Raw genomic sequence first — 25,093 nt, 5'->3', positions numbered from 1 at the left:
TACACAGAGAGCATTTAGATCGGACGGAGCGGACCCCGTCCGTCCCAGACTAACACTCTCCAGTGTAAATAAAAAATACAGAAACGGCAACAGATAAACATATTCGACTCTTTTATTCTAATTACATGAATCAATTTAACATACACATTTAATTTGCGTCTCTACTATGCTGCGATATGCGTGCAATATACATCACAACAATACATAGCGTGTCTAGCCATAACAGTAGACGCTAGACACTACACTCGAAATAGACACATTGTCGGAAATACTTCTACCCGCTAAAATGGAAATTATAGATTCATGACAAAACTTTTAATATTAGTATTATTAGTTCTGCATATAGTTTGTAGCTTCAATGTCAGGTCATCTTACTATTTTTGTCTCGGAAGTATGATCTGATTAATATAGCTTTGAGTTGCTTTAAAGGTAAAATTTGCTAGACAATGAATCCGGAAGTACTACCACTTAATTACTATTCTAATAATTTAATGAATTAGTTGAATATGAAAACTTTATATTCTAAATTATCATTTTTATTGAGTATTTAGTTGGTGTTTTGATAATTAAATAGGTCATTCTAAAGCCTGAACAGTTTTCCTCAACTTTGTTTTGGACGTACGTTTACTTCTGAACTGTTTTAATTCATAGTTAAGTATATTTCATTGTTCAACTATTAGGGTCTTAGTTTACCAGTTATAAGCCAATGCTATATAGTTGGCTGTTCTATGGTCCAATGCGATTTTGATGGCCTAACTGTACTTCGTACTCAATATTGATTTGTGTTTTAAGAAAAAAAAAACATATTTTTTTTTTCAAAATTAAACTAAACAAAAAAAGTATACTTAAGTAAACTAAAGTAAACTAGACAGAGCCAAACTAAACTAATCGTAATCAACCCAAACTAAATCAAATTTAACTACAACCCAAACTAAATCAAATTTAACTAAACTAAACAATCCACACAATAAAATATGTGTTGTGATAAGCCATGGACTATATTACTTGATTGCTACGTTCTACACTCAAAACATGGAGAGATATTCTTCGATTCAGAACATGAATGTTAATAAAATGAAGTCTACAGCTAAGGGGGCTTTATAAAATGCACATTTAATCATAGACCCCCTAACATGGAGTACAGTATCTGCCAACCATATTTTCAATCTGTTAATTTAACCAGTAAGCCATACAACACTACAGCTGGCCTCTCTTTGGTGAACCATTCCAATTCGTCGTTACTAAAATCTTTATCAATGCGTGACGTTGCACCCAAACTCTCCGGACCAACCTGGCAGGATCCTGGTCGAACCCATACTTGAAATGCCACTCTGGCTGAGTACGTCTTTGAAGTCGCATCGTCCCTCCATCTTTTACAAGAAACAAAATATTGAAAGGATAAAAACAACTCACTATCAAACAATATTCACTGACTAAACATTGCTTTCAAGTTGAATGTTGATATTTTAACTAGACAGGGTAATTTCAATCGAGGTTAATTATGCATTTGGGACAAGTGTATGCATTACTGCTATCAACTTTAATAAAGATATGACTTTGGGATATACAATAGCACCTCGATAACTTAATTACTTATTTTTTAAGGCGTGTAGGAATTTCTGTAAGTATGGGAAAACTTCAGGCGAAGACATCACCGTTGTTTTGATACCCTTTGTATTTCTATCAAACTTAACTTGACAATAATGACTAATGCAAGTGTACAACATGTATTTTTAAAAATTCTGACTGGACTTCTTCTTTAAACATTCTACCACATAAAACAAGTTAAACATTATGAATAGGGAGTGAAATCTCACCTCATGGGTGGAGCATATTATTTCTTCTCAACATACTTGATACTTGGAGACATAAAAACTTGATAATAATCAAAATTCATCATGTGATTATGTTCTTTAGTATGTTCAACTCTTCGAGTCAATTTATCACCTCCGAGAGTTACATCCTCTGCAAAAAAAAAAGACATTGGTTGTTGACAAGATTTCAAGACTTTCTCAACATGTACAAACCCCCACAGTGAAAATAAGCCAAGAGAAAAAACGCGCGCGCGCGCGCGCACACACACACACACACGCGCGCGCGCAAATTCCACACCGAGACGAAGCAATAAATTGTTCTTAAATATGGAATGCACTAGCCAAGCCAGACATTACTACAATTGCATATTGTTGAATCTACGTTTTTTGGATTGCGTTGTAACAGCGAAAGGCTTCAGGGGCGATACGTCGAGATTTGAATAACCACCTCAATGCAAGCTATTATGCTTGTCTGTGTTTGGAGGTATAAAGACAGGGCTATTATTTTTATGATACGACCAGAGTCCAATGCCTTTCCAGACGGCGATACAGGTACAAATGTTACAATTTCTTTTCACACCAAACTGTTTTAGATTCACAACGCGACATATATGTGTACAACAGTTTGTGTAAAGTGCTTTCTCGATGCGTTTAAAGAGACACAATCTGTTTCCATACTTTGTATCAAGAGCAAATTTTCTCAATTAAACTGTATTAGTACAAGGTTAATTTGGTTATATACGTTCAACGTTCAACGTTCTACGCTGGAATAGTGTTCTGACAATTTCGTACACTCCTTAACATATTAAAGAAATGTATGTATGTATGTATGTATGTATGTATGTATGTATGTATGTGTGAGTGTGTATGTATGTATGTGTGTATGTATGTATGTATGTATGTATGTATGTATGTATGTATGTATGTATGTATGTATGTATGTGTCTGTGTGTGTATGTATGTATGTATGTATGTATGTATGTATGTATGTATGTATGTATGTATGTATGTATGTGTATGCTTCTTGTGTTTCGTTGTGTTGTTTTCTGTTGTGTTGCGTCGCGTTATGAGTATGATTGGGGATGCTGTTTTTTTCTATTTTGAATATTTGAATCATATTTCTTATTTTATAGTAAACTCGAAAACAGACAAAAGGAAACTAATCACTTACGTGGACAGAGGAGCATACCGGCATCAAGTATTGGTCTAACAGCTTTTGGTTGGGTTCCATGGTAACCAACGTACCATTCTTTATCCACTTTCAAACCGTCAATCTTGTGCCTGATAACACTGAATTTAAAGAACCGATTAATTAAACTGATACTTAAAAGTAATGAATTAAATAATAACACATGCCAGCGAGGGCAATATCACAATTTAGTGGCTGCACAAGGGTTGGCACACTGTACCAAACATTTCATGAAGCCCAAGCGGAAGTCAAGGGCATATATATATATATATATATATATATATATATATATATATATATATATATATATATATATATATATATATATATATATATATACATACATATATTCTAACCTTAACCCTATTTCCCTAACAGATGTGGCAACAATGAGATTCAAGACCCCCACCCCCCCACCCCCGAAAAAAAATAAACAAAATTGACAGTAAATTGAAATGTGAACCTCTTATTAAGCCATTTTCTAAAATGTGACTCTCCTTATCCTGAGAACCGATTCGTAGGAGGTGATGACCAATTTCCCCCGGTCGTCCCCTTGTAAATACTAAAGGCTCCCTTACTCAAGTCCAAAGCGAGCCCAACCAATTGGTAAAGTCATCTTTTTCTGTGGATTTCCTCTGTAATAATATGTCCGATCACCACGACTTGCATGACAATGTGAGCAGTAACACGTATCAAACCTATTGTCATCACTGAAAACTGCATCTACAATGAAACAGTAGTCGTTCATTTTAAGTAATAAAATGTAAGTGTGATTACGCCTTTCACACACACACACACACACACACACACACACACACACACATACACACACACACACACGCACTCACACACACACGCACTCACATGCACACGTGTGTGACTATAAAAAAAACAAATATACAAAACAATAAACAACTGAACAAATTTTTTTAAACGAAAAATTATAATTGTAAAATAAACATTTGCATATTGACATGCAGTGTATGTATGGGATGTAAGGTCATTTTCAAAACGCTTGACTATGATACAATTAAAATCACAAAATCTGAGACAAAAAAACGTAGTCTGACTCGACAAAAGTCACACCAGCAGTGCTACATTTTATCGCCTGACTCAACAAAAAATCTTACTGACATTGCTACATTTTATCATATGTATCATATGACTGCACGGAAACGTTACGAACACTTGTACCTTTTATCGTCTGGCTCAACTATCTTACCAGCAGCGTTACATTTTATCGTGTGGCTCAACAAACATCTTCCAAACATTGCTAATGTATATTTGTCGTCTCGCTCGAGAAATATATCTCTGTTGGTATATTTTTGTTGAGCCAGACGAAAAATGTAGCGCCGTTTCTATTGGACCAGCCGATACAATGTTGAAGTGTTAGTAAGATTGTTGTCGAAAATTCTGTTTCTGGTTTGGTGCTTCCAACTTTTCAAGTAAGTTATTCCTCTTTGCCTTAGAAGATTGTTACTGTGTGTATCACTGGTTACAACAGCATCGTACGCCAACACCAAATTATTAATAACAACAACTATTTGAAATTATTGCAACGTCATAAGGTGATGCATCACCACTGGCAGAGTTACTGTCATCAATAGCACAGACTGATCAAGTCAGACAGAAAATGGAATGGTCCCTTTTCGATTTAATACATTTTTAATAGAAAGAACATGCTGTTCACATTGACAAACAAATTTTACTGGTAGAATTAATTATGTCAAGGTACCTGGTAATTTAAGTTCCTTTTTCACGAATCGTTTACAACGTTGATGGTACTCACACGTTGTATCAGTCCCTGCGAATGACGCTCGGCTGAAAACTGAAAACAAAGAGTTCTCGTATTGCTGTTGTAGATGCTGAAGTAATACATACATACATACATACATACATACATACATACATACATACATTCATACATACATGTACATATACACATATACATACATGCATACATACATACAGACAGACAGACAGACAGACAGACAGACAGACAGACATACAGACATACATACATACATACATACATAGTATACTTACATACATACATACATACATACATACATACATACATACATACTGTGACAAATATTAAAAAATAAACTCGTACACACACAAACACACACACACACACACACACACACACACACATATATATATATATATATATATATATATATATATATATATATATATGTGTGTGTGTGTGTGTGTGTGTGTGTGTACGTAAACTCCTTGGAATTAATAGATTATTTACGTCATTCCCAGTCTAATCACGCTTATTTAAGCAATAACCGCCGCCGAAGGCGGGTATACACGAGATTTTGGTACAATTCGCGACATATAGCACGAGCCGAATGGCGAGTGCTATATGGAGCGAATTGTACCAAATTCGAGTGTATACCCGCCTTCGGAGGGGGTTATTGCTATTATATTATATCAAAATATGTGTCTATTTCTTCTAAATGTGATTCTGTGGTTATTTATATGCCTGAAAAGGCGAATTCGCACGTACAGAAAAAGATCGTCGGTAATACATTTTGTAGATCGTCGGGAACGAGCATATTTTGATGAGTGGATAAGTTCATGTCGCCAACACACACACTGCATGAACACAAACCATAAACTACACATTGCATTGCATTGATAAATTACTTTATTTATATCATATAATGCATAACGAAAACGCGTTGAAAACTAGCAACGAAGAAAACGGGGCAAGGGGTCAAAGAAAGTAACAATTTTGTTTGGATATTTACATAAGAACAATACAACCTTGTACACTGCTAAAAATAGATGTCTCGGCGTGGAATCGGAGAAAGCTCGAGACAGTAAATCAGAGACGCGACGTTACACAGTCTACTTTAATTTAATGGTTAACAAATTGAACATTGACTGAACCTGAAAATGTACAGTTTTGAAATAATCCTGACGCACTTGACTGATGGTTAAAAGTTAAATTGGTGTTGCTTGATTCAACGAGAGCAGGAGGCTGACGGCTCGTTGCATGGGAGAACTTGTACCTTATCAGCCATGGCCAGTGATGTTGAAGCCACTGATCGATCGTTACTTTCGATCGCAAGGTCATCAGTGGAATTATTTGGACTACTGTAACCCAAACTATTGGACAGGATACCTGACATACCTTTACTCTGAGGAAGTGTTAACTTATTGGTATAAGAACGAACACTAGCTTCATTTTTGTGAGTACTATTCATATGCTAGTTTAGGGGCCCATTTTACCACTGCCAGCCGTGGTAAAATGGGATTTTACCACAGTTATTATCCAATCAGAATGGCGCATAGTAGCATGATATAATATAATTAAGCAATAACCCCCGCCGAAGGCGGGTATGTACACGAGATTTTGGTACAATTCGCGACATATAGCACGAGCCGAATGGCGAGTGCTATATGGAGCGAATTGTACCAAATTCGAGTGTATACTTTTCAGGCATATAAATAACCACAGAATCACATTTAGAAGAAATAGACACATTATTTATTAAGAAGAAATAGACACATTATTTATTATTATTGCTATTATATTATATCAAAATATGTGTCTATTTCTTCTAAATGTGATTCTGTGGTTATTTATATGCCTGAAAAGGCGAATTCGCTCGTACAGAAAAAGATCGTCGGTAATAGATCGTCGGGAACGAGCATATGTTGATGAGTGGATACGTTCATGTCGCCCAAACACACACACTGCATGAACGCAAACCATACACTGCATTGCATTGCATTGATAAATTACTTTATTTACATCATATAATGCATAACGAAAACGCGTTGAAAACTAGAGCAACGAAGAAAACGGGGCAAGAGGTCAAAGAAAGTAACAATTTTGTTTGGATATTTACATAAGAACGATACAATCTTGTACACTGCTAAAAATAGATGTCTCGGTGTTGAATCAGTTGAATGGAGAAAGCTCGAGACAGTAAATCAGAGACGCGACGTTACACAGTCTACTTTAATTTAATGGTTAACAAATTGAACATTGACTGAACCTGGAAATGTACAGTTTTGAAATAATCCTGACGCACTTGACTGATGGTTAAAAGTTAAATTGGTGTTGCTTGATTCAACGAGAGCAGGACGCTGACGGCTCGTTGCATGGGAGAACTTGTACCTTATCAGCCATGGCCAGTGATGTTGAAGCCACTGATCGATCGTTGCTTTCGATCGCAAGGTCATCAGTGGAATTATTTGGACTACTGTAACCCAAACTGTATCCTGTATTGTACAGGATACCTGACATACCTTTACTCTGAGGAAGTGTTAACTTATTGGTATAAGAACGAACACTAGCTTCTTTTTTGTGAGTACTATTCATATGCTAGTTTAGGGGCCCATTTTACCACTGCCAGCCGTGGTAAAATGGGATTTTACCACAGTTATTATCCAATCAGAATGGCCCATAGTAGCATGATATAATATAATTCATATTTCAGGCGTGTTCTTATTGGGTTCTATTTGTTGCGTGCGAATACTGGAACTTTCCACACGTATAACCGTTAATCACGCGCGGTTGTCATTCTGTTCCATAACAGTCAGATATATTCAGATGTTATTCGGACTGTCTCCCAAGTTCCTTATGCATTTCTTTCTAATAACATAATACGTACGTACATACATACATACATACATACATACATACATACATACATACATACATACAGACAGACAGACAGTGTGTGCGTACGTACATACATACATACATACATACATACATACATACATACATACATACATACATACACTGCGGCAAATATGAACATATACAACCCATTCACGCTCCAAACCCCCATCAGCCCGCCACAGCCACATACGCAGTGACATCGCCGTTACGGCGTTACACATAATTATACACACCAGTATATACACAATAAGGCAGTTATCTCTTTCAGTTCGTAGAATCATGTGTAATCAGTTCACTTGAATTGCATAAATTCCTGGTAAACGGGAAATATTTTCCACGAAAACAGTTTGCCCTACTTGTAACAGGGAGCGTTGATCTTTCATATAAAACACAAATTAAGTCGGAATTCAATATGTCTTACCTTGCATTGTTAACTATGCTTGAAGGGATTCCAGTAACACCTAGAAGAGAAATCCGAAGGCATGTAAATAATTAACACTTGACAAACATATACATAATGTTTAATAACCAGTACTTGCCTATTTACGCTCATGAAGTAAAAGTACTTCATGAGCGTAGATGCTATGTCCTTGACATATATATATATATATATATATATATATATATATATATATATATATATATATATATATATATATATATATATATATATATGTCAATGAATACTAGTAATACGTGGCAAAACACCTCTTCATGGCGTACTAGCCTGTGCGTAGCACGCTAGTTCTTCTCAATTAAGATTGTTTGTAAATACATCATAGTTGTTTTAAGTATTCTGCGAAATCTACTCAACGTTTCGGTAAGCAAAATTTGACATAATCACCTCGTGTCCAGCCCTCAGATTTGATACGTTATTTTACAAAAACTGTTTGGACAGTGTATGTGGGGGGGGGGGGTGCACGCGCGTTTGTGTATGTGTGTATGCCTGTGCATGTGCGTGTGTGTTTGTGTTTGTGTTTGGATTAGTCAGCTGATCCCAAGACTAGCATCAAAGTATACCCCTATCTAAGCATGGGTGTTGACAATTCGGCAGGTCTCAGAACACAATAGAAAATCCAGGAACCGTGTTAAAACAAAGATACATTATCCATCCATCCATCCTTCAATCCATCCGACCAAAAAACAAACAAATAACTAACCAACTAGACAGACAGACACACAATATCGTTTTTGCAGTGTCCTCCGCTGCACTTTCACGAGCGTGGAGAGTGAAATATAACCGCACTGCAATCATCACTCGATCATGCAAATACCCCGCTATGCAAATACGCCACACTAGCACTCGGGCGCCATGGGGTCAGTCACACATCTACCTAATATCTAAATCGAAAGTAAACTCATATCTAAATCGAAAGTAAACTCATACGTGTTTAATTGTTAGTCATTTCTATTTACACTTTCTATATATATAGTTTTATATATAATGGAACTAACCAATTTTGTCTTACTCGCCATATGTTTACAAAAAGCAATATAAATAGCCAGCAAGCATGTCATTTATCTATAGTTACTACATATTGAGATTTCACGAATATATTTTTTATGTAATGTATAATCACTGCACTTACCCGACGTGATACTGCTTCTCTGACAGATTTCAAATATGAAATAAACAATATGTCAGTCTACTGTCAAGACTCCGTCAGTTCCGGTTCGCACTGCCTATTTATCCAATGCCACACACTTACAAAATATGTTTCGCTTGTCATAATATTACTGAAAATTGACATTGAGTGTTCTCGGATCATACACTACGTATTATATACTTACGTTTACAACTATCCCACCGTAGTTCAGCTCTTGGGATAACAAAGCTCTAAATACAAGTCAATAGCTTGAACCTGTTTCACTTTTAAACTGAACGTTCCAGCTATTCGAAACAAAAAGCAATATTGCGCAATTCCACGAAATAACATTCAGGGGAATGCCCTTTATTTAGCTTGTCAAGGCCGACGTTACTAGACACGTACAGCTAGCTTGTACGACATACAGACCTGCCCCAGATAACAACAACAACAACAGACGCTGTTGGTAAGGTTCGTCAATTTTACATCATTCTTATGTTTTAATACTCTATTCTGATTGTCTTTACATTCATTCCCACCTCTCTTCGCCGACTGGTGGCCCAATGACACCCAATTCTTTGGCGGAATGGGATTCAATACCGTGGTTATATTTCTTGAGCTCAGACAAAATATTTACCATGTTACAATGACTTGAACTGACTCCATTACCCAACATTTGTTTAATTTATTCAAAGTTATCATGGGCTATGAGTCAAATGTAAAGCTTGGTAAAATTAGAACCGTGTCTGCGATTGGTTGGCATAGCAGTCTAGGATAGCAAGTTCCTTCTCAGCCATTTCAAAGGGAGAAACATTCCGATTACCCGTTAAAAGGTTCAGGAAAAATTCATCAAATTTCTTTGCTGCAAAACCGGGATAACTTACAACCATCATAATTATGCACATTTATGCGATTGTTTTTACTTACCAATCTTTAATGTCTCACAGAGGATAGTTAGATATATTGGCATGTAGCAACACAATGATTGAACGGAATGGCGGCGTCATGGCAACGACTGTGACACCCGGATGTAAAATTTAAGGTCAGGAGTTAAGTAAGCAACCATTGTTATCCTTCTTTATTCCCCAGCCTTTACGAATTTATATTTGGAACATGAATGAGCATTTAGTTACGCGCTCTTCGGATAGGGTTTATTTGGTTTCGATGGACGTACGTGGTGTATGGATATCTCCCGATCGGATGGGTAAACAGTAAGTTTTAGGAAAGTAGAACTAGCTAAAAGGGTTATTTCTCTGCCTCCTTCAAACTTATAAGAAATTATATCGACTTAGACGTCATAAAATAAGAGAAATCTTGACAGACTTTTTTTCTTGCCTTTCAGTTAAAAAATTAAAACAAAGATTTTTTTTTTGAAAAGTAATCTCTACTCCTGGGAATTTTCTTTTTTTACCCAAAAGAAAAAGCTGACACAGTCCATTTAGAGGAGATCATACCCAATACATGATGCACCGCATATTTATTTACCGTCATTGGATGGAGTGGCCATATGTTTTCATTCTTGCAAAAGCCATGAGAGTAAAAACATCATGTCTTTCCTACGCTTCTAGTGCCATATACGACACATTATCAAATATAACCTTCAACCTACTATATCTAACCATTGACTCCAGTGACTACAGAAAGAAATAACGATGTACGAAAAAATGGTACAAAAAATTAAGCACTACCCCTCCCCCCCCCCCCCCCCCCGTAACAAACTTTTGACCAATTGATTACATATACGCATGGGCGTCATCGAATACGTTTATGAAGTCAACTATTCAAAACCAAGGGGCATACCAACCCCAAGGGTGGTTTATTGCTATTATTACTATTATGCCAGTTTAATGAAATTTGCAAAAAGAAAATTAAACGGTACAACAAAAACAAACTGCACTTCGAAATGGAAATGAAGTGTAGGTACGCATCGGTCCCAGAACCTGAATACCCGTTCAATTTCAATCGTGTTGCCCTCCATTAAGGGGACAATCTCACGATATGAAGTCTAGGACAACGTCACTGAATTTATCTTTAAAAACGATGAGTAGTTTAATACTGTGCAGCGTATATATGAAGAATTGCTTAGTTTGTACAGTAGTAGGGTCATTTGTGAATACGTGAAAGTTAAATTCGTTTTGTGATGGATTTACATACGGGATCTGACCCACTGAGCCTGCATTTTAGATAGGACCAAGAACGACGCTGTAGACTTGTGCTGAGCTGCTCTCTAAGGTGGTGGTTTTGAGGAAACATGGGATGGGGGAAATTCTAAGGCTTTGGATATTTTATTCATTTCCCCCAGCTAAGGAAAATATTAAGGTTCGGCATGGAAGACTTTTTTGTTGTGCAAGTGATCGACGGTACGGATTCAGAATCAGACGACAGCTATCAAAAAACGAGACTAAGTATACTATTCTGATTCAGGGCCGCTTAGAGTCGCGCTATCTGTGCATTATTACTATTTTTAACATGTTAGTTTGTTGTCTTGACCAATCGGATCTCTCGATTTGCACCATTAATATACTGGTAAACAATAATTATAAGTTTAGAAGTCACTGCGACACTTAATTATCTCAACAACCGCTTATTTTAGTCAAATTGAAAGTGACATGTCTGAAGTTGTTTTATGTTTACATTAACAGAAACACCACCCTGTTTGACACGGTGACATTCGATGACCACTACTAGAAGTACAAGGTAAGTAGTGGTCAGTTAATTTAATTGTATCATTTATCGCCCTCAAATCAGGTTTTGGTATGATAAGGAGATCTTAATTTAGTTAGCAAGACAACCCAACATCCCTTATTAATTACATTTTCTGATCAACCCGACATCCTTTATACATTTTCTGATCAAAAAAGGACTAACGCAGAAATTTTTGAACATCATATACACATATCATGTCTTTTTGTAAAAGTCTGCATAGTTTATAATTCCCATTAAAACAAGCAGAAATCGTCCACTAAACTGTTTTTTTTTGCTGTGAATCTGTCTGATCAACTTGCCAATATTTGTAGATTCGTCACTGTGTGTGTACAATATCAATATCATATGTTTATTTAATGAGTTACGTACGTTTCTTTATCAGATGTCAAATCTCAATGCAAACTGTGAATACCACAAAAAATGTCGACGTTTCTTGAAGACGAGACTGAAACTTCCAGGTATGCTATTTTTTTTATTCACACTTAACATAAAAGTAACTAAAATAACTGTTAAACCTATACTAACTGCAAATGAGATATTTTATTTCATCAAATAACCAACGATACATTCACACTAAAGATTGGTCAATTAGTCATACAAAGACATCGGTATCAGTTTCCCAATCGGATCAGATAACCACCAATATATTCGATGAAAATTGGTAAAATACCAATAATTACACATTACAATGTATACATTGATCACAGGTCAATGTTATTCATTAGCAATACACTAACGGAACGGTAAGAATCGTAATCACCGCTGAGGGCGCTGATTTTGGGTGTGGACACAAACATCAATTTGATTCGATTGATCATGTATACAACTACGAATACACGGTTACTTTGAGGTAGTACTTTCACGGTGTGCGATATTACGAGTAACCTATTGTACCCAACGAAGCATTTTGAAAAAAAAACGAAAAAAAAAACCCGTACCAGTTGCAGCGTTACGCTTATATTTTCTCCAGGTTAAGTGTGAGGGTTTGAAGGTATAACCAAGACGCCCACTGTTTAAAAATTAAAGCTCAGAAACTAAAACAAGCGTACGTATTGGCAATAACCTCAACGTTAGAAGTTTGGAACATATTGTCGGTAAATTTCTTGTTTAAAAAACAGGTTTACGTTAATAGTTTTCATGTAAATTATGCTTTGAGTATTACTGTAATACTTACTTGTTATACATGTCCAGAGGTGTGTATGCATGTGGCAAACATATTACGGTTGTTTTCATTTAGGGAGGGCGCCTTTGTAAATATACACGTTATCTTCTTCACGTGCAGTAGATACAATATACAAACAGAGAAGTGAAAAGAACACAAGAGAAAATGGCAAGGGAAAGAAAAGACAACATTGTAAATGTTATTTAGGCAATTCATGCATAGTAACATTAGTATTCATTTTACATTATATTTGTATTTACGCAATATTTTATATCAACAATGTATTTTCTCTCCTTTTTCCAAGAATCCATATTTCGACTGGACACTCGTTATGATATGTGTTTCTGCCACAGATGTCATACTGCCCGAGGTGATAGAAAGGTTTACCAGAGAGGTGTTCCACCAGCGAAGTATGTCTTACCGTTAGGCTGGGCGCGTATCAGTCTGCAGTAAGTATGCAGTTTAACCCTAACGTATAATTACGTGTAGGTCTTCAGTTTTTGGATCAACAATATTCTTTTAGTAAGCGTTTTAAACATTAAGTGGTACCAGAGATGTAAACAAACGCGACGGTATCACCCTTACTAATGCCAACAACAATAACGACGACGACAACGATGACGACAACAACAACAACAACAACAACAACAACAGCAGCAGCAGCAGCAGCACCAGCAGTAAAATGTTCTCTACAACCACTGTAACGACGACGACAACAGCATCAGTGACGATAGCAACAACGTTACATTTTCTCAACAACCATGATAAAGAACTGATAATGGATATGTACGTGTAAACTATGAAGCAATAACAGTTCCATGATTAGGGGGGTTTGGCATGAATTGCACTATCTATCCCTGTGTCTGTAAATTCTTTGCTATTTGTATTTTTGGTACGATTTGAACCAAAGTACGCGCTAATGTATTAATACATTCATACCGAGAACTATGTTAACAATGGCAGACAGAAAGCCTAATATAGGCGAAATCGATGACTTTGAGGCAGCATCTGGCCCAATCTGATTAAAATCCGATGTAGATGTCGGCTAATCGTTCATTGCTATTTTACCTTCGTTATTTTGCCTGAATTGACCTTCGTAGTACATGTTTACGTTTTTAGCCTGATCGCCTCCTAGACAGACACGAAATATATGCAGTTTATCTGAGTTACTAATGTTTTGGAGACAGTTCCAAGATTGAAAGACACATCGTTGACAACTCGTTGATAGTATGACTTCAAGAAGCGCCACCTGCGTCGAATGTTTCAGTCATCGAGTCAAAATATGTTATTATGAGCGAATTGTAATGGTATTGTTTTAATTGCAATGATTATCTGGCTATAGCATCATTGTAAACAAATACAGACATGATATAAATTAAATAACAGATTTCTATATATACAACATAATATAGTTTACAGAATAATACGCACAATACTTGTTTATATTTTGTCTTACCTCAGAGTTCAAAAACACAAGATAGAGGGATTAAAGGCAGATACGAACTGGCACGTTGCATTTCATGGAACGGACCCAGAATTAGTCAAACCCATTCTTGATGCTGGTATGCTCCTTTGCCCAGGTCTGTATAGCAATCTATTCCTCGTATATATGTAAGAATTCTACCAACACTTAGCGAGAACATGGTGACTTTTATTGACATTCGACTGAGTGATGTCAAATGTACAAAAACCCTCCATAGAAAGTACACCAAAGAAGAAAGCAAAATACATGTCGTTACATTTGGTAATTGCAATTACATAACTGGTTTCAATATTTGCGAGTTAATGGGATCGCTTGAATTTTAGCATTTTTTCTCCATATAAATTGATTTCAAAATTATGTCATGATGTATCCTACGAGGTGTTGTGAAAATAAACGATTTATGATCAAATTGATTAATATTCACTGTACGAAAAGTCAAATTTGCCCACCTTACCCCACCTGAGTCACACCTAACCACCATCTCTGTCCAGGGGTAATACAATTGCAAGACGCAGTACCTCTTTAGACTCTCTACAACCCGCAGCTTAGAGATACCCCCCCCCCGGGGGGGGGGGGGTAAAGTAAGTCAAAGGTGGAACGTCATCTCATACTCACCACATTTACACATCCTCTGCCCAATATTTACCCCGGTGGAAAGACATGGTCCAATATGAATTTTCGTATAGTGATTCATGGAGTCACATTATCAAAAATAATCTAATACTTTTACATTTTACTGCTTTACATATATACTGAATTACATATTTATACCCTTATCCAATTTTACATTTCCTCACCAGGTGACATTATCCTTGGTGGGGAGGAACTGAAACAGAGAGAAGGCCACTTTGATGAACATCATAAACCAGCTGGTTTTGACACTCTTCAAATATTTGCTTCACCAAGTATAAAATATGTTGATAGTAGGGCATATGCTACACCAGTTAGGTAAGACTGTCAAATTATATATCATTTCATACCGGCATTCATAATAAAAGTCAATATGAATGAGAGAGAGAGAGAGAGAGAGAGAGAGAGAGAGAGAGAGAGAGAGAGAGAGAGAGAGAGAGAGAGAGAGAGAGAGAAGAGAGAGAGAGAGAGAGAGAGAGAGAGAGAGAGAGAGAGAGAGAGAGTGAGAGAGAGAGAGAGAGAGAGAGAGAGAGAGAGAGAGAGAGAGAGAGAGAGAGAGAGAGAGAGAGGTTCATGTTTAAAAGCTCATGACCAAGTCTGTGTATATCGTGTAATGTGGTAGTAGTTTGCATGCCACCAAGTTAAAGTTCTCGTCATTAGTACTTTAAGAAATTCATACTCTGAAGACAGTAAAGTCAAAATTGTTAATGTTAAGAAAACAGAAATACAAACAGTTTAATATGGGCTCTACTTGTCGTTAAAAGGACCGCGCAATTTGTTCTGCTTTGCGTTGCATAAGATGTGTAAGCTCATTGCGTGCTTTCGAAAGTAACGTTGAAGTGGGATATATATGTTGCACTGAAAAACTTAGTAAAAATCATTAAGGTTACACTGACATACGAGACAATTTAACATTTCATTTGCTGACAGGGGGAGTCGAATTCAATTATATCGCTTGTGGCTACAACAAGTCAACTATTTTGAATTTGAATTGTAGATGGAGAGACGACGTAAGACCTACAAGTAAAACGTACGAAGCCCAAGTAGCTTTCCAACTGTGGATACGCCCGGGGTCATATAGAAGAGGTAGAGAAACTCTCGGCATGGGAGATAGAAGAATAGATCCCGAATTCGACAACAAGACGATTGAATGGTTTACCAAGGAGAGACCTGCTGTTGTACTTTATGGACTGAATGTAAAACTCACCTAGCTAAAAACGCGGATTCTTGGTTTAACAGCCATGTGATTGCAACTATTCTTGCATGATATATATATTTTATATCGTTTTGTGCCATTGCCAGACTATGGTTCGGTCCCGTAGGTGAAGTACGGATGAAAGAATGGCCTTTGCAGATAAACATTATTAAGGAGCGCCCCGAGTGCCAAACTAAAGAGGACGGTAGTCATACGAGTTAGCAGTTAGCCCAGTTTAGAGTTTCTTGTCATACACCATATACAGCAGTGGTAAATGGGTAAGCTCGTATATAACAGGAAAAGTAAGATATGGCAATATATTTGCGCGATGTTGAGAATTATTTCTGCCTCAATACACACTGGATTCGTATTCATAGCACTGCATGCCACCACTATCCACAGAAAAGAAAACACAGATTTGAAATTGATTTACTGTCTGAAAATAAATTCAATTTGGCCAATCTAGTTAGAACAGGGTGGCGTAAGTATAAAACTAAGTTTTTTATCCTACATTCAACTAAATATGTTGGTTGTTCTTTTATCATATTTAACGACGTTATGAAATGTTGTGCTTCCAAAGTTGACCACGCCCTCCTGAACGTTGTTATGGTAACTGTCTAGTATAATTCCAAACCTGTATTAACTCTGGCCAGAAACATTGATAAACAATTTGCAGAAACCAACAATAAGATTGACATGCATAAGAAAACATGGTAACCTTTCGAAAATCGAAGTTCATGTTTTTATCTGATTTTCATTCTTTTAAATATTTTATTCGTTAAGTATACTGCTTAGTGTGATACTTTTTTCTATTCTTCTGTCCATATTTGATTGTTATGATTCTTGCTTGATAGTTTGCATTATCTTGCTTTTGTAGTTAAATTAATACATGTATTAAATATCTTTTTTTTAACGCACCAGTAACCAAACTATTAACGCACGGCAATGTTTAAGATGTACGCACAGACTGGAAGTGTCTTAGCCTTAATTGTTTTAGTGGAATTTACTGTGTTCAGTTTTTTTTGTCAGGCTGACCAAGTCTTCCATGTTGAATTTGCACATTTAATTTGAAATCTTCATAGCCTAATTACTATACATTCTCATTGTAGATGATCAAAGATATTCGTAGATGTTTAATAAAACCTAAGCATTTCTAGCCAATACACAAAAGATGTGTTATCCAGATTTCTTTTGAATAGAACCAACAGTGTTTGACAAAATCATGAGACAGACAGACAGACAGCCAGCCAACCAGCCAGCCAGACAGACAAACAGACAGACAGACAGACAGACAGACAAAAGGATACACATCCATATGCACATATGCAGAGACACATACAGTCACAGACAGACAGACAGACAGACAGACAGACAGACAGACAGACAGACAGACAGAAACACACACACACACATCCAGTCAGACACAGCCTGCAATCCCAAAATACGTCCTTCCCTGAAGGTAAAAATGGCAAAAGGCGAGGAACATATGTCACGAGCACAGATGGTGACAAAAAAGCTAGGAGAAGCTTTGAAGTAATGGACTGATGAAGATGTAGAGAGATATAGAAAAGTCAATGAAAGACGTCACGTTGGATCAATGGTGGTATAGTCGCATTAAGAGCGACGATAAATATCCAACAAATTCAATAAGGAGTGGGAATTATGCATAATCTTTACGAAGCATAATGTAACATATTTGTAAATAAAAAAGGCATATAAAACTCACGTCATATTCTGAGATGTTGGCTTGTCAACACTCACCCATCCATCCACCTACCTACCATAATGTTAGCATAATTTTAACGCCACATCAAACATTTGGAAACCCATTTCAATTATACGATGGACTTGTTCTTATTTGATTTTTATCTTTGATGACATTCTTTCCCGTATAAATATGGTTATTTCAAGTTCAGCGATAGCTTGATTTATGTAATCAAGTTAATTTAATTTAAAATCGACTGCTAATTCGAATGGATATGTTAAGTTCAAAGATCATCAGTTAATTTGATAAGTCGTTTCATGTTGAAAGGTCAACTATTACGGCTAGATTCTTGCCTAAGTTATTAAATAAACTATCAAGATTAGTGAGCAAGTTTGATGAGATAGACACCATAAAGATAACACATAAACACAGAGTCAACTGTTTATTCATGATATAAACAGTAACAGCATACAGTTCACATTTCTGATAAATATCGTCCTCTGTATGATTTATCCCTCTATTTCTAAATGTTGTAAATATTTTAACTCTGATTCCGGTCTTATGGCACATTGTCGTTATGTCTCACATACAGATTTTACTCATTTCATAATATTCCATAGGGTGTTTCATGTATTACTGATATATATATATATATATATAAATACGTTGCTAGCAACAAAAAAAAAAGAAAAAAAAAGAATTTTTATGTTGCTGTTTGAACCAAGGAAAATAAGAGTAACCTAAGGGGCGTTTAAGTCAAAGGCAAGAAGTTAATATACCCTTAGGTTACGAGTGTTTTCTGGCTGATAGACAAAAAATATTCAAATTGTGAAATAATAATGTAACACATTTGCTATATCATTACTGGAGGGAAGAATAATGGCCACTTAAACAGCTCCGATTAAGTATGGAGTACGAGAACACAGAACGAACTACATAGACCTCACACTGCTGTAGTGGTCTGAGCATAGGCACACTTTGTCACAACAAAGAATGACAGGCGTTAGTTTCTTGTTTCAAGGTCACTTCAACCGGGCCTGTGTTTGCTATGTTAGACAGCAAGTGGAATACTTTGTAATGGGATCCTTACCTTTAACGGGTACAGTGAGGAGTACGATAGCTCGTCGTGCGCTTCAATACAATAACTTGACGGGTCATCACTTGCTGTAAAAACATGCTTATCGGTTTTATGTCGTAAGGATGTCCCCCCTTCATAGCCCATCATAGTATACCCAAGCTCGTTGATAAAATACGAAAACGTCGCTCCGTTTGGTAAAGGTAGGTTACGAAAGAGAATCGCTCCGTGCTGGTGCAACTTATCGTCGAATATCGTTCGGGCTTCTTTGGCTAATACTTGAAGATTACTCTGCGACGATTCAGAGTCTTTGCAAATGTATACTGCTGGTAGGTTTTCCTTAGGACTTCGCAGGTATGGCGGGTATTCACTATTGTCGTTTTTCGCTCCTGGCAGCCATTCTCGACCTGCGAGTATAGCTGTATTTTGCGGTGGAACGTGAACGTATTTGTTGTACTCATACTCTGTTCTTCTACCGGCGACACCACCTCTATATGCACTGAGGGAAAGACTGCTGTTAATCTTTACAATTGGTTGTCTAATTTTTCGGAAGAGACTTAGTACCGACTTCATTCTGCTTGAATATTCTAGTGACGGCACGGAACATACCATTTACCTTTGTACTGTAAATCACGCAGTTTGCATGTTTTATATCTACGTCACGATGCATAACATTATGACCTTTACCATTAATGTTCTGAATAACTTAGCTAGTGTTTAAGTAATTGTTATGGATTTACGTCACCATGAATGACCTTATAACATTTACCCATTACTATTCTACAAGTTAGTGGACTTTGCAAGTGTTATGTACAACTGTAAGTAACAGATAACACAATGGGATAGATACGATTGTAAACAGTTTAAGGGGGGCTTTACACCATGCTCGAGCCAGGTTCAACAAAATATATGGAATATATACTCTGGTTGTTCTACCTCATGACAACGCGCGTCTACGTATACGTACGTACGTCACGACAATACGTGACTACGTCATTGGTTCTGCTGTGTTCGAAATATGAGTGGAAACGCTCAAAGTTGCCATTCATGTCCCTGATTGTTTTTTATATAACTGGCGACGGTATAACTATATTATTCCCAATATTTGTCTTAATTCAGGCGGAAAATACTCGTGGCCTAAGGGTTGTAACTACATGACTTAGCGACCCATAGTGACAAGGGCCCCTAGGTCAAAAAGCTAATGACCTTTCAATCGAAGTAGGACACAATGTTGTCAAAATGTTGAATTTACAAAAATTATGACTATGTCATGTGTAACACATGCAGTTTAAAGAACCAAATAAAAAAATATTAAATACAAAATAGTTCCTGCTTTTCGTTAAACATAATGGATAACTTGCAATTGCTGCATCCGAACTATCATGCAAAGCTAACTCTATCTGGTCAAAGATAGTGTATAGTACTGTCTCTTTATCGACCGACATTACTTAGGTGGCACTCAATAAAACGGTAATGAAATGAATAAAAATTAGGTACATTCTAATTCATAATTATTGCATTCCAACTGAAAGGAAAACGATATAGTATTTGCGCACTCATCAAACTTACAGCGATAGGGTGAGTAGCACTCCATACGAAAACAGCGCAACGTACATAACAAGACAGCTATATAAAATGTGTCTCTGTATTGCCATATCATTGTGAAAGTAAAGGTGCAATGATAAACAGGTTTATTGTTTAGATATATGAATATCATCGTAAATGTAAGATACATTGATAAAATAACATAAAAGACCAGCATAGTCTCTCAGGATTAGTGGAATGCACAATGACACTCGTGTCTTATTTAAAGACCTTAATCGTAAAGATTGAGAAAATCCATCCGTACTCAAATATGAGAGAGAGAGAGAGAGAGAGAGAGAGAGAGAGAGAGAGAGAGAGAGAGAGAGAGAGAGAGAGAGAGAGAGAGAGAGAGAGAGAGAGAGAGAGAGAGAGAGAGAGAGAGAGAGAGAGAGAGAGAGAGAGAGAGAGAGAGAGAGAGAAACTGGTATTGATATAATCAAGTAGGAATGAGATGCTGTGGTCAGAACATTTGATTATTCAGGCTTGTAGTTACGTGTTTTGCAATTGTTTAAGGACATTTTACAAACATTTCTGAGTTGTAAATGGCGGATAAATATAATACGATTCACCACTTGAGGGCATACTGTTAAATTAAGGGGTGCAATGGTAGAGCACAAACATGTAATGTAGTTTGAACCCCTTAGTTATTCAAGATTAAAGTCACGCGTCTTGTAATTCTTTAATGATACCGTCTATACATTTCTGCAGTGTTTTACGACCTGCTGAGATTGCTGCACGGATAGGCTCAATAATGCCACTCAGTACTTTTGATGATGGTATTGCACGGTCCGTACACCATTTCACGGCACTTCGAATGACATTTATGACTTTTCGGTATATAGATCTCCTGGCTGGACAGCGTTTGACAACTTGACACAGTTGCATTTTAAGACATTCGACCACAAGATCATCAATGAGGAAGGGCAGGTCAAAGGTCGGTAGTCGGGAGTATAAAGTAGTTAGCATCGACAGTAGATCCTCCCACTGATTAACCGTGCCCCTGCTTGCATCACTATCAAAATACTCTTTTATTCTTTTGACGAACTCCATCTGACGGTTAACAATGACACTCACGAGGTTTTTAAGATCTTCATCGGAAAAGGTTGTGAAAATCCACCCATACTGAGATATGAGAGACGCCTGGTCTTCTAAGTCGTTATCACTTGCACTTCTTTCAATGCCAGCAAAGGCAAACAAAAGGCAACAGTCTCCCACTTCATCGAATTCAACATAAAAATGCTGACTGAGAGCAAACAAAGCTGCCGTATCGTAGAAGTCTTTATTTAGAAGGATTTTCCTTGGAACGCCACAGGATGTCATCAAACCCAAGTCGAAATCGTACAGGTTGAGAAGCAAGCGAATGAAGTTTTCTTCATGTCTTTGATCTCTGGCTATGGCTAGGTCAACAAGCTCAAGATCATCACGAAATATCTTCCAATCACTCTCATTCGAAGCCTCTTTGACGAGTTGGAGATATTGTAAGATGTCTTGAGGCCTCATTTCATACTTTACCATATTTAATGCAGGAATACCATTTAGTCCAAGAGAGGCTGTTAGTTTTAGTACCTTGCCACCTTGACAGTCAATGGAATGTGAAGTGACATCTCTTAAATCTTCACATGCAAACAATTCCTTCAAACAAAAGTAGACCATTTCTGTCTTGTCATCGTTGTCTAGACCGTCTGTCGTTTCGTCTAACACCAGTGAGATGATACGTTTCTTCAGACACTTTTCTGTCAGATGTCCCAGGTATGCAAATACCTAAGAGAAGTAAAACGTGACAATTATTTTATCAGTCGTAACCATATATACTACGATACTTCTTGAAGACATATAATCCATATTTATACATAGATATATTAACAGAAATCCCACAAATTATATATTGTTCCACATGAAGAGAATCTCTGAAATAAATTCTCAAAACGTGAGTATCTGTCACTGTTTTCCCGGATGTAATGTTTTCTGTGAAATGGTGTACAATGTTGTTGTTGTTGTTGTTGTTATTATTGTTGTTGGTGGTGGTTGTTGCTGTTACTGGTTGTTGTCGATGATGATGATGATGGTGGTGGTTGTGGTGGTGGTGATGATGATGATGATGATGATGATGATGATGATGATGATGATGATGATGATGATGATCCAAATAAGACAAACATACCTCCTTGAGTACAAAATGAACGTCTGCCATTCGAAATCCTCTGTATTCTTTAACAGTTTTCATAACATTACTAAGAATCTTGATAAACAAATTGACACCGTCAAAGCCAGGATCACTCAAATCAAGATCATCAACATCATCAAACGGAGACGTGGAATACGTTAAAACCCGTCTACACATGGCAACTGTCTCATTCACTAGAGTGGGTGTGTTACCTTGTCGAGAGAGGAAGTCAACAAGTATAAATGGAGGTGTACATTGTTCTTCCAGGGTGTAAATGAAGGAGATCTCGTTGAGTGCTCTACGTATTAAGTCTGTGTAGATGTCAACATTTTCTGCGATAACTGGGTGCTTTACGTCTGAAAGAAAGAAGGTATATTTACTTTACAACAAATCTATTGGTTTCCACCTTTCCCCTTTCTATGGAATACGATTTTTCTGCAGTAGTATGTCAACATAAACAAAGTGCAAATGAATTGACACGAATTAACTACAATCCAAACATATATATATCGTTTACCTTGTAATTTTTTACTGATGTTGCCTTCAAGAGTATGGAATGCATCAATACATGTATGTTCCATTATTGCATGGTTGATGATACGAGTATTTGCCATATCTAGAGCACAAAATGCTGCTAATATGACTGTTGATTGGCAACAACCGTCAAATCCCCTTCTTTTCTCGCATACATCCAGTAATTTTTTTGTGAAATATAGTAAAAGGAAAGCCAATTGCAGTCTTGAATCCTGATCATCCTGCTGGGGTTCTATTGGTTGGATTTCGTCGTCATTATCCTCGGTACAAGAATCTGTAGGCGTAAATTGCTAAGATGACAATAATATAACATACTCCCCTGCTTTTAACCATTCTACGAATTTAAATAATCTGTAAATGTAACATGTCTTCACTGAACGTGACGTCATCTATCATTGTTCAGTGTACCTTAACCTATCCTACTTCTTTGATTACAATTGGTCTACGAATTCGAGTGCACTGTATAGGTGACGTCAGTATGTGACGTTATTTATATCGATATGACGTCATCTTGTGACATCACAAGTTATAGTATAATTACATGTAACGTCGAATCTGACTTTTAGCCGATTGTTCCTACACAAACATATTCGTGAGAAAGGGTTCCGATTTTTTAAAGGAAAGTTACATGACACTTACCGAGACGGATCTCCCTTGCACGCATTACCTTTGAGTTTGATAGATAGAGTTTCTGTAACACAGTATGCTGTAAACATGAACACAAGTATTAGTTACATTTAAATTGATAAGGTAGAAAAAATAAACAGCACAACAATGGCAGATAAACTGGAAACTTTAGTTTCTTCGCGAACTTGTTGCAACAGTAGTCAAGTTACATAAATATAACGAACATAATAGAGTTTATACCAATGCATGCAACTACAAGACGCCTATATTCGACATGATATAGTTTTTTTTAAAGTGTATTTTGTGTAATCGGGACTAAAACAGACACTAGTTACAAGTGGAATGTACCGAGAACTAAGAGTAATAATCCCTGACGTAATATTTCATGTGTCAATCTGAAGAAAACTTACCTTCGCTGCCCGATCTATTAATATTATAAGAAATGGCATTGCTAATTTGATGAATTTGTCCTCCAATCCAAATAATAAGGTGCTCTTCAGAAATGTAGCAAACAGTGGTATATCTGCTTCTAAGCATCGAATCCACTTACTTTAAGAAATACGAAAACAAATATCATAGATTTATTCTCAGGAATGTGAGGAATCGTGCGATTATTTCACAATACTGGGTTTTTATATTCGGAATGATATATTTTATTACTATTTTTGGTCCACTATTAATATTGAAGTCTACCAGTACTTCGTCATTCTCCAACGTTTGTTAATTCCTACGTGACAAAGAAAGTAAGACTCATCTTTTTAACAAGGGCATGTTAGCCAAGCTTGCTTGTTCCCTGTCACCATTACTGGGTTTAGGCGCTTTATATTTGTTTCGGATTGATTGAAGAGGTGAGATTATAGAGAAGGTCTTTTAGGGGGAACGTGTAAATCGTGTATGCGTACACGTCGTTCCTATAGCTCTGTTATTTCGATCCATATCGGACGACGACGACGACAACAACATCAACAACAACAACAACAACAAC

The 25,093-nt window shown here is 36.7% G+C and overlaps 4 protein-coding genes across 7 annotated transcripts in view; 1 reads left to right on the top strand and 3 right to left on the bottom strand.

The window, feature by feature from the left end:
* Positions 1-108: 108 nt before the first annotated feature.
* LOC144432543 (neuralized-like protein 4) lies at positions 109-9,657 on the bottom strand. 4 transcript variants are annotated; one of them, XM_078120775.1, is made up of 7 exons: positions 9,449-9,657; positions 8,079-8,118; positions 4,739-4,831; positions 3,582-3,726; positions 2,986-3,104; positions 1,818-1,965; positions 109-1,370 (listed from the first exon to the last, which is right to left on the bottom strand). In XM_078120775.1, exons 2-6 carry the CDS (start codon positions 8,083-8,085, stop codon positions 1,835-1,837), a joined length of 495 nt encoding a protein of 164 aa, XP_077976901.1. In that variant the 5' UTR covers positions 8,086-8,118; positions 9,449-9,657; the 3' UTR covers positions 109-1,370; positions 1,818-1,834. The 4 variants fall into 4 exon arrangements, with proteins under 4 accessions (XP_077976901.1, XP_077976902.1, XP_077976903.1 ...); XM_078120776.1 differs by lacking the exon at positions 9,449-9,657 and adding an exon at positions 9,247-9,281; XM_078120777.1 differs by lacking the exon at positions 4,739-4,831.
* LOC144432542 (neuralized-like protein 4) lies at positions 9,657-17,516 on the top strand. Its single transcript, XM_078120774.1, has 6 exons — positions 9,657-9,714; positions 12,332-12,407; positions 13,416-13,560; positions 14,573-14,691; positions 15,395-15,542; positions 16,222-17,516. Exons 2-6 carry the CDS (start codon positions 12,332-12,334, stop codon positions 16,433-16,435), a joined length of 702 nt encoding a protein of 233 aa, XP_077976900.1. The 5' UTR covers positions 9,657-9,714; the 3' UTR covers positions 16,436-17,516.
* A 1,659-nt stretch (positions 17,517-19,175) lies between these two features.
* LOC144433010 (uncharacterized) lies at positions 19,176-19,772 on the bottom strand. The gene has a single exon (XM_078121323.1). The coding sequence runs from the start codon at positions 19,770-19,772 to the stop codon at positions 19,176-19,178; it is 597 nt and encodes a 198-aa protein (XP_077977449.1).
* Positions 19,773-21,229: 1,457 nt separating this feature from the next.
* The window catches only part of LOC144433009 (uncharacterized), a 10,738-nt gene continuing 6,874 nt past the window's right edge, over positions 21,230-25,093 (bottom strand). Inside the window, exons 9-13 of the mRNA XM_078121322.1 lie at positions 24,519-24,657; positions 24,121-24,187; positions 23,465-23,755; positions 22,945-23,303; positions 21,230-22,544 (exon numbers count right to left, since the gene is read on the bottom strand). Coding sequence (XP_077977448.1) covers positions 21,444-22,544; positions 22,945-23,303; positions 23,465-23,755; positions 24,121-24,187; positions 24,519-24,657 — 1,957 coding nt within the window. The 3' untranslated portion in view covers positions 21,230-21,443. The remainder of the gene's footprint in view (positions 22,545-22,944; positions 23,304-23,464; positions 23,756-24,120; positions 24,188-24,518; positions 24,658-25,093) is intronic.

Source organism: Glandiceps talaboti, chromosome 3 (genome assembly GCF_964340395.1).
Source record: "Glandiceps talaboti chromosome 3, keGlaTala1.1, whole genome shotgun sequence".
Taxonomy (NCBI): domain Eukaryota; kingdom Metazoa; phylum Hemichordata; class Enteropneusta; family Spengelidae; genus Glandiceps; species Glandiceps talaboti.
Note: the sequence above shows the minus strand (reverse complement) of the source record. Positions and strands in the feature narration are given on the sequence as shown.

Coding starts and splice junctions, on each gene's coding strand:
- LOC144433010 (XM_078121323.1), bottom strand. CDS start 19,772: ATGAAGTCGGTACTAAGTCTCTTCCGAAAAATTAGACAACCAATTGTA.
- LOC144432542 (XM_078120774.1), top strand. CDS start 12,332: ATGTCAAATCTCAATGCAAACTGTGAATACCACAAAAAATGTCGACGT. Junction 12,408..13,415: donor GACGAGACTGAAACTTCCAG/GTATGCTATTTT, acceptor CCTTTTTCCAAG/AATCCATATTTCGACTGGAC. Junction 13,561..14,572: donor TGGGCGCGTATCAGTCTGCA/GTAAGTATGCAG, acceptor GTCTTACCTCAG/AGTTCAAAAACACAAGATAG.
- LOC144432543 (XM_078120775.1), bottom strand. Junction 3,105..3,581: donor TGGGCTCGCTTTGGACTTGA/GTAAGGGAGCCT, acceptor CTTTAAATTCAG/TGTTATCAGGCACAAGATTG. Junction 1,966..2,985: donor CGGTATGCTCCTCTGTCCAC/GTAAGTGATTAG, acceptor TTTTTTTTGCAG/AGGATGTAACTCTCGGAGGT.